This window comes from Monopterus albus, unplaced genomic scaffold (genome assembly GCF_001952655.1).
Source record: "Monopterus albus unplaced genomic scaffold, M_albus_1.0 scaffold280.1, whole genome shotgun sequence".
In the NCBI taxonomy this organism is placed as follows: Eukaryota; Metazoa; Chordata; class Actinopteri; order Synbranchiformes; family Synbranchidae; genus Monopterus; species Monopterus albus.
Genome location: NW_018128160.1, coordinates 440,168 through 448,670, shown reverse-complemented (window position 1 = coordinate 448,670; position 8,503 = coordinate 440,168). Strand labels below are relative to the sequence as shown.

Here is an 8,503-nt window from a genome sequence, read left to right as displayed (position 1 = left end):
CTTTTGGTGGCTGCAGCAGACCAAAGTGAAGATTCTGGAGTGGCCATTACAGTATCCTGACCTCAATATCATTGAGCCACTTTGGAGAAATCTCAAACATGCAGTTCATGGAAGACAACCCAAGAATTTAAGGGATGTGTAAGCTTTTTGAGAATGGGCAGCATTACATCTAAGCATCTTGTTTTCTTTTTTGTTATGCTCTGCTTAATGATTATGTAGCAGAAATGACTACACTGTCAATTGCTATAAGCTATAGACTTTAATTTGGTGACTAATAACTACGGTTTGCATGAGACATCAGTTAGCCAGAATGCACTTATCTGTTAGCAGAAGTTAGCCATTTAGCTTTGGAGATTCCACATGGCCAGAGTGAGTGAGAGTGTGTGCTAAGTCAGTTTATAGCACTTTCACATTCTTGTGTAGAGATAAGGGAGGTTTCCTTTGCATTCTTGTGTTTCATTACACTGAAAACTGATCAGATGTCTAGGAAGCAATTGAAATTTATTGCCAAAAGTCAAAGGTGTGATGGCAGGGCTGTGCATTCTAATGCAAGAAAGTACAAGGACAGGGGGTTTGTGGTCTCTGGAGACAGGATCTGGGATCTCCATCTGATAAGGAGAGACAGTCCAGAGAACAGTGGAAGTCTTCTGCTTGGCTCTCAATGCCTAGAAGCAAAGTCTAATATGTTAATTATGAATATTATTGCAACTTTTTTGTAATCCAGCTTCCAAAGCCAACACAACTTAATTCAGTACATTAGTAGCCTACCTTTGTTAGCCAGAATGGCAAATTCTTTAAGTGTAAAATAAACCACATTAGTTTTATCTTTTCTCTATCTGCTGTTGTTTTTAATATAGTATAGTATAGTATTATTATAGTAATCCATTCTGGATTACTATATGATTACTATATGGATTATTAAGTATGATTACAACAAATATGATCACTCTCAAAACAGAAAATCTATCGAGACATCAAGTGTTTCTTAGTGTTTTTCTTAGGTCTTAAAAGAATGATGAAACATTTTGGGGCAAAAATGCAGAGCAGTAAACCATAGCTAGAGGCAAGAATTGCAAAGATTTCCACAGCAACAACATACTTCCCAGGAGAGCTAATGTAAGCTGGGACAAAGGTCACCCAGACAACACAGAAGATCAGCATGCTGAACGTGATCAGTTTGGCTTCATTGAATTTATCAGGAAGTTTCCGAGCCAGAAAGGCCAAGAGGAGGCAGGTGCAGGCCAGCAGGCCAATGTAGCCCAGTACCAGTGAGAAGCCCACCACAGAGGCCATGGCACACTTCAAGGTGACCTTTGACCCTTGGAAACCCAAATCATGTTTAGGCACTGGGGGGCTGAGGAAAAGCCAGGTGGCACAGATAATAACCTGCATGCAAAGTGCACATATTTCTTTGTTATTATTTAATATCAACTGAAGATTCTGATACAAAAAAATAAGATGTTCTCATCATTTAATGACTAGAACAGTATCCCACCTGTATACAGGTGAAGAAGCAGACACTTCCTCTCTGCTGGAGCGGCCCAAACCATTTCATCAAGGCTTCAGCACCAGGCCGAGCTGAGCGGAAAACTGCCAGAACCACTATGGTTTTTACCAGAAGGCAGGAAACACAAAGAACAAAGCTGATCCCAAATGCTGCCTGCTGGAGCCGACAAGACCAGACTGATGGACGACCAATGAACACCAGTGAGCACAGGAAGCAGAGCTTCAGTGACAGAAGAAGCAGGAAGCTCAGTTCTGAGTTGTTGGCTCGCACCTTGAGGGAAACCAAATTAACAGCCACAGATGTGGTCAGTTAAAGAGTTAGAGACTTTTTTTTTATTCTTCATAGTCAATAAAATTAAAGAAAGAAATGCAACATACTCTGTTACATTATGCTGGGCTCTTACCACAGGTGAGTGACGATAGTAAAGAAACACCACAAACACAGCTGTTGTCACCATGGCACCCGACACAGCTGCTGTAGTCAGGGTAATACCCAAAGCCTCATTAAAGGAAAGGAAGTCCAGCTGGGGAGGGATGCAGGCAGTTCGTTCAACGTTGGACCAGAACTCAGATGGACAACGCTCACAGTGAAGGGAACCTGGAAGAGGAAGGCACACAAAATCAGGAAGGAGAAAAAACTTGGGAAAAATGTAGATAAGCTGAAAAGCATTATAAAAAATCATGACTAATGCCTATTGAAAGTTGTGGAGTTACTGCAGTGGTGACTGTATAAACTATTTATAGGAACACCTTATGTTTCCTCACCAGTTTTGTTGCTAATCTCCCCTTCAGCACATGGGATACAGTCAAAGCAGCAGACAGGTTCCCCTTTCCTGTTGGCCATTCGGGTACCTGGAGGGCAGCTCTCACTGCACACTGAAACAGGGACCTATACACAAACCCAAAAAGGATTCAGAATAAAAAAGAGGCATATTTGTTAATAGCCTTGAGACAGTTTATTGATCTGTTTACCTGATTGGATCCTGTGCTCCACTGAATAGCTGACTCATTAAGGTGGATGTCAGTTCCATCCACACGACCAATCAAAACGAGTTTCAGGGGCCCCTCAGGAGTGTTCTGCCAGTTGACAAGGTCATACGTTGCTGGAATGTCAGCACCATGGAAATAAAACATGTCCCCTTGTGGTGTGGTGACGGTCACATTGTTCAAGTGCTGCAACAGCTGAAAGCATCAAATGTGAGAAACTGCTGATATTTCACTATATGAACACTGCATTTACTGTATCATATTCAGTTCATCAAAACATTAACAACAATCACTGTAGTCATTAAGAGGACACAGTGACATTCATGGTTACCTCTATGGGCTTGATGTGTTTTGGAGAGGAACAAGAGGAAATGTTGTTTCTGGGAGAGTTTATGCTGGGGCACGACAGAAGGCTGTGAAGGGCGTGGGCTGCAGCATAAACAGCAAGGTAGACATTATATGACACCCTTAGCTGGGAGGTGTCAGTGAAGGGATGCTGCACTCCCTCCAGGGACTCTGTACCTTTGCACGGTGGTAGAGAAGCTTTCTGAAGAGACCTCTTGGCAAAAGATGAAGTAGAAACATTTGAGAAATGATTAGACTTTGTTGTGAAGGGTGAAGATGAATGTGAAAAGAGAGGTACGTCTTCAGGACTGCATCCAAACTCTGTTTCCCACAGTTCTCTCAGGAATTCGTCATCAGGCCTCTGAAGTGGGTGCAACTTTCTCAGATAATATTCAAATCCAGGTATTGTTGAACTTCGAATGGCCACACCGAGAACACCATCTGCCACCTTTGAGATGGCAGGATCTTGGAGAAGATCATCACTGGTGCTCCAGGCCTCACTGGCCACAAACTGTCTGTCAGTCACCTACAGCAGGATGACATAGAAATAAATTCCATCAAGACAAAAAGCCTGACATTTGTTTTCTAAACAAAATCTTTATTTAAAGATGAATTGTGTAGTTACTCACATTTCTCGTGGCCAGTTCCAGAAATAGTTGCTTTACATCAATGAACCAGCAAAAGATCAGAATCACCCTGGCAAATGAAGCTTGAATGATGAGGGCAACACGTCTGGCATCACTCACAATTGTTTCACTGCGGACAGTTTCTATGAATTCCAAACAAACCCCTTTACCTGTAATCTCTTCGTGAAAAACCTGAAATGATAAATTTAAAACCTCACCAATAGTGACACATATATTTGTATACGTATGTGAGTCCGATACATGAAATTTCTTTAGGTTATTTAGAACATACATTTATGACAAAAACATACAGTACACCTGTAAGGCAAGTTGACCATAGTCAGTGTTTTCAAGCACAGCTCCAATCCAAGTCCAGTGGAATCGTATGGCCAGTTGTGCAATGACCCTGACTTGGTAAATATCACTGGGGATTGTCCTGAAGAAGTTCGGAAACTGATGCCGGTCACTGAGACATGGGCAACTAGCCAAGTAACTGATCTGAGGCGAAAATACAGAACTATTATAATTTTATACGGGGATTGTCCTGAAGAAGTTCGGAAACTGATGCCGGTCACTGAGACATGGGCAACTAGCCAAGTAACTGATCTGAGGGAAAAATACAAAACTATTATAATTTTATAGTTAATTTTTTACAGCAATAATACCAATTGTTGAAATGTTTCATTTTATAAGCCTGTTAATATAGAATATATAAAAAGACTCATCAGAAGTTTATCCCTTCAGATAAAGAAACTCACAACTGGCACAGAGAGAGGCCCCAGAATCCTTGACAGAATTATTGCTAGTGTAGACGAGGAACCACCAATGACCAAAGAAACAGACTGACCGTCTGATGAAAGCATTAGACAGAAGGACAATTTTTACATAGTAAATGAATATCAGTTGATGATTTCATGCACATAGCAAATGTTAAAAGTATACTAAATTAGTTCAGGTCATACTTGTTGTTTGTCCAGGTTGTTCATAATTTTCAGACTGAGGCGTAGATGTGGATAAGTTGCAGTTTTGTTTGCTTCCTCCAACCAGGTCCAGTGCAGTTTTCAATCCCCAGGGGTATCGGCCACAGCAATCAAATATACGGTAGCCCAGTTTCACTCCTGGCAGCAATGTGCTGTTACGATTGATTTCTTCCACCACAAAAGCCATAGCATACATATATTTTAATGGCTCCAGATCTAAACTGAGACCACAAAAGACATGTCATGTAGGTGTGTATGGGTGTGTGTGCACATTCAACTTTTGTAGTGCTGTTGTCATGTCCAGGATAGAATAGACAACAGACACACCTCTCTCACAAACTACACCTGAATCAACAACTCTCTTAGACTATTTCAACAAAAAGTAAATATTTTAAACTCTGTGAAGTGAGGATTTTTTTTGAGCATGACAAAAAATACAAGTGTACTGTCATAAAATGAACTGATATCTAGTAATAACATAGTGCATGTTGTAATTACCCAGTGCAAGGTTCATAATGTGGAGGCTTGGTGAAGCCGTGGTCTAAAGCTGAAGGTATGTAATGTAGGTTAAAAAGTCCACCAATAATCACATCTCCATCCTGAGTGAGGCTCTCATTCCTTGGTGCACCCCACTGGGAACACACTATCGCCTGAACCACCTTCAGGTCTGTCTGTTTGCCCACTACACTGAGAAGCAGCAGAGAGAGGGCTGAGGAGGGCCACCGGGTCAAGAGCCAGGGCAACCAACACATGGATGCAGACATTCTGGACATGTAAAACATTTAGGTCACTGTTATCTGAATGTCAGAATGTATGAGCCAGAAGTCCAATAAATTCACTCAGAGTAAAACACAAATCCCGTTAAAACCAACCTTCAGACAAATCAATAATGTATCTCGTTGTAAACGTTCAACAGCTCCTTACACCAAAGACAAATCACATTAAACTCCAGATGCCCAAATATAACATCATAGGTTTATGTCAGTTACCTGCACAAAGGAAAGACATTATAAAGACAAATAAAAGAACTCAATATGCAGAATGGCACATTTCACATTCACATTGTGTATCACATCATTGTATTACAATTACTGATGCATTATTGCGTACGTCACATTTAATGTTGCAGCTGGTAAAAGGGTGGGGGACTAGTTTAACTGGCTTATATGCATTTAATTTGAATTACAGCAGTGAGGTCTGATAATTATAATGTATTTTATAATTATACTGCATTTTTTGTATTCATCTGGTTGTGAAAACTAACTAGTAAGTAAAGTTATAAAATAAATGTAGTGGAATAAAAAGTACAATATTTGACTAAAATGTAGTAAAGTCAAAGTATGAAGTAACAGATACTGAAAATTCTCAAGTAAAGCTGCAAGGAAGAAAAAGTGCTGACACAAGTACATGACACAAAATGATTCCTCTCTATAGTGATAGTAGAAAAACAACTAGTGCTAGAAGGTGATCAGCCTGTATGAACATAGCAGCAGTGTGTGTGTATGTCTGTACAGTAGGTTTGCTGCAGTTCAGCAGCTCTTAACCTGGAGATCAGGAACCTCCCCACTGTGTCATGAGGGGGTTTCAAAGGGGTTCATAGAAGCAGTGTTAAAATAAGTTAATACGTAATAAAAGCACACAAAAATATAGACCTTTGTGGTTTTTTCATGCATAAATACTTAACACCATTTACAAATAGAAACTAATCCTGAGATGAGCTCCTGTTTGCACAAGTTACACTGTCTGTGTAGTTGAGCTACACAGTGATTTACAATTAGTGCAATATGCTGAGACTAAAAAATGTCCAGCACAGATAATAGATATGCAGAGATAGCTTAACTGCTGCAACACACAGCCTTGCCTCCACCGTGGGTTCCTGAGCCACCCCAATACCAGCACCACATAGGATGATGTCATTGCAGTGGCCTGTGGAGGATGGTCGTCACTGGATCATAAGGACATTGTGGCAGCACCTAAGGAGGCCCTACAACTGAGTTTGTTGCACCCTGTATTTATGGAGTTAGTACACTATGCTGAGAATTCTTTGTCACAGTAAAATGTATGTTCAGTTTTGCAAGTATTTCACTCAAAAGCAATAAACGTCTGGTACAGAAAATTAAATCAGAAATCTTTTTTGTGGTGACAATGTTGACATAAATGCCAATTAATTTGAAACACTTGGTGTCTGCAACTGATGTGACTCTGAAGTAGATGAAGTCTAAAGCTGAGTATTGGATATCAGTGCGAGGGAAAAACTGAGCACTGAATGACATGCCAATAAAAATGTCTTCCATACACATCAACCTAGGTCCTGAGATGGGGCAAGTGCAGGCTAGTAAAGAGACTTCCTGAACATGTTGGTGCTGTCACTTTTTCATCCGTCATCTCAAAATTTCCTTTATCGTTAGACTGTCATGTTTCGCTGTGCAAAGTTAGGTGTTCTCAAGGACAATTCTCCCATGTCACTCATAAATGATTTGCTGATCAGCTTTGGGGCGGATGTACAGTACTGCACTTTTTGCTCCTTAGCACAGTGTATGCAGACAAGCATGTGAACGGTGCTGCTTGTGTCACAGCTGTTTTTCTAGGTTACTAGAAAGGACCAGGCTCTCTGAGAAAATATCAACTTTTGCTGACAGTTTTTTTGAACCCTCATGTCATTTCATTGCCTTCTTATGTAAAAGGTACTACTGACATAATTAGGATTTTAAAAAATATTGATTTTCCCATTGATAAAATGGTTCTCGTGATACACTACTTGTACATTAATATACCACATGAGGGCAGCATAGATACAGTAGGTTTTTATTTATGATCCTCACATTCAGATACTAGTCTTGGAATTGCTTGCATAAAAGAATTAACCAAATTGATACAGCAAAACAATTTTTTATGTATAAAGATTCTATTAGCGGTTAAAAGCAACATTGGGTGTTGAATCCCTCTGCCAATCCTTTTTTTTACCATATTGGTCTTTGGCAAAAGGTACATTGATGATATAGTCCTTTGGTTTTTGAATGAGAACAGCCATCTGAAATTTACAGTTACTTATGACTACTTAAGTTTGTTTTAGGATATTTTAATCATTAAAGAGCATGATAAATTGATAACCGACCTTTATAGTAAAGCAACAAAAAATACATTATTATATGGCAGGAGTTTTCATCCTACTTCTCTTAAAAAGAGTCTTCCAATTAGTCAGTTTAATAGAATACGTCATATTTGCAGCTCTGATGATCTTTATGCTAAACATAGTTTAGCATATCGTTCAGAGAATTAGGGAGAGACAACATAAAGAAAGCTGGATTCAAAGTGCACTAAAAAAGTAATCTTAAAACAGTTTTTAAAGATCCCCCTTGTTTATAAGCATACTCCAAACATCTGACACCGTCCACCTGAGCGACCTATTAACCATCCCTAATGGCAATTATAAGTGATCACAATGTCCATAATGCAACTTTACTTATAAGCAGAGGTGGAAAGAGTAATAAAATTTTGTACTCAAGTAAAAGTACTGTTACTTCAGTGAAATTTTACTGAAGTACAAGTAAAGTTACCAGGCTAAAAATCTACTCAAGTAAAAGTAACTCATTAAAAACTTACTCTGAGTAAAAGTAACTGAGTTACTTTTTTAAACAGCAAGGATTCTAGTATAGTTGTAGTTCAAAAAAGACAAGTGGATATAAATCTCAGACTATTTGTTTTTAATTTAAGGAACACCTTTACAAATTAAAGTGCAAGAATGGAATTTAATTAAAAAAAGAATAAAAAAACAAACATTTTAAACATTAAGGGAGATAGTAATTCCAGTGCAGATCATCCCGTGTGTGGAAATGAGTTCAACAGATCCATGTTGTGTGAGACACAAGCAAGATAGCCATCTAGCTCCCCTGTACCTTGTGACCTTCTGGACTTCATTGAGGAGAAGAAGTCTTCTTCATCTGATGAAAGTGACACGACTTGCTCCACCGCTGCCTCTGCCATCTGGTCAAGGTTTTGTTTCACATAGACCAGACCTGTTGAGCAACACACAAAAATGCATATTAAATATTTCTGTCC

At 39.4% G+C, this 8,503-nt stretch overlaps 2 protein-coding genes across 2 annotated transcripts in view; both read right to left on the bottom strand.

The window, feature by feature from the left end:
* Nucleotides 1-963: 963 nt before the first annotated feature.
* LOC109973082 (extracellular calcium-sensing receptor-like) lies at nucleotides 964-5,208 on the bottom strand. Its single transcript, XM_020622406.1, has 12 exons — nucleotides 4,943-5,208; nucleotides 4,427-4,665; nucleotides 4,232-4,314; nucleotides 3,783-3,962; nucleotides 3,468-3,656; nucleotides 3,137-3,364; nucleotides 2,825-3,052; nucleotides 2,479-2,688; nucleotides 2,272-2,395; nucleotides 1,911-2,104; nucleotides 1,496-1,777; nucleotides 964-1,386 (listed from the first exon to the last, which is right to left on the bottom strand). Exons 1-12 carry the CDS (start codon nucleotides 5,206-5,208, stop codon nucleotides 964-966), a joined length of 2,646 nt encoding a protein of 881 aa, XP_020478062.1.
* Nucleotides 5,209-8,256: 3,048 nt separating this feature from the next.
* Nucleotides 8,257-8,503, bottom strand: part of LOC109973102 (uncharacterized) — a 2,514-nt gene continuing 2,267 nt past the window's right edge. Inside the window, exon 3 of the mRNA XM_020622440.1 lies at nucleotides 8,257-8,460. Coding sequence (XP_020478096.1) covers nucleotides 8,261-8,460 — 200 coding nt within the window. The 3' untranslated portion in view covers nucleotides 8,257-8,260. The remainder of the gene's footprint in view (nucleotides 8,461-8,503) is intronic.

What these genes read in the sequence shown, in the direction of transcription:
- LOC109973082 (XM_020622406.1), bottom strand. Translation starts at nt 5,208, where the DNA reads ATGTCTGCATCCATGTGTTGGTTGCCCTGGCTCTTGACCCGGTGGCCC. An exon ending in GGATTCTGGGGCCTCTCTCT is followed by an intron (nt 3,963 to 4,231) that starts GTGCCAGTTGTG and finishes TTTTCGCCTCAG; the next exon opens with ATCAGTTACTTGGCTAGTTG. An exon ending in GGAGCACAGGATCCAATCAG is followed by an intron (nt 2,396 to 2,478) that starts GTAAACAGATCA and finishes GTTTGTGTATAG; the next exon opens with GTCCCTGTTTCAGTGTGCAG.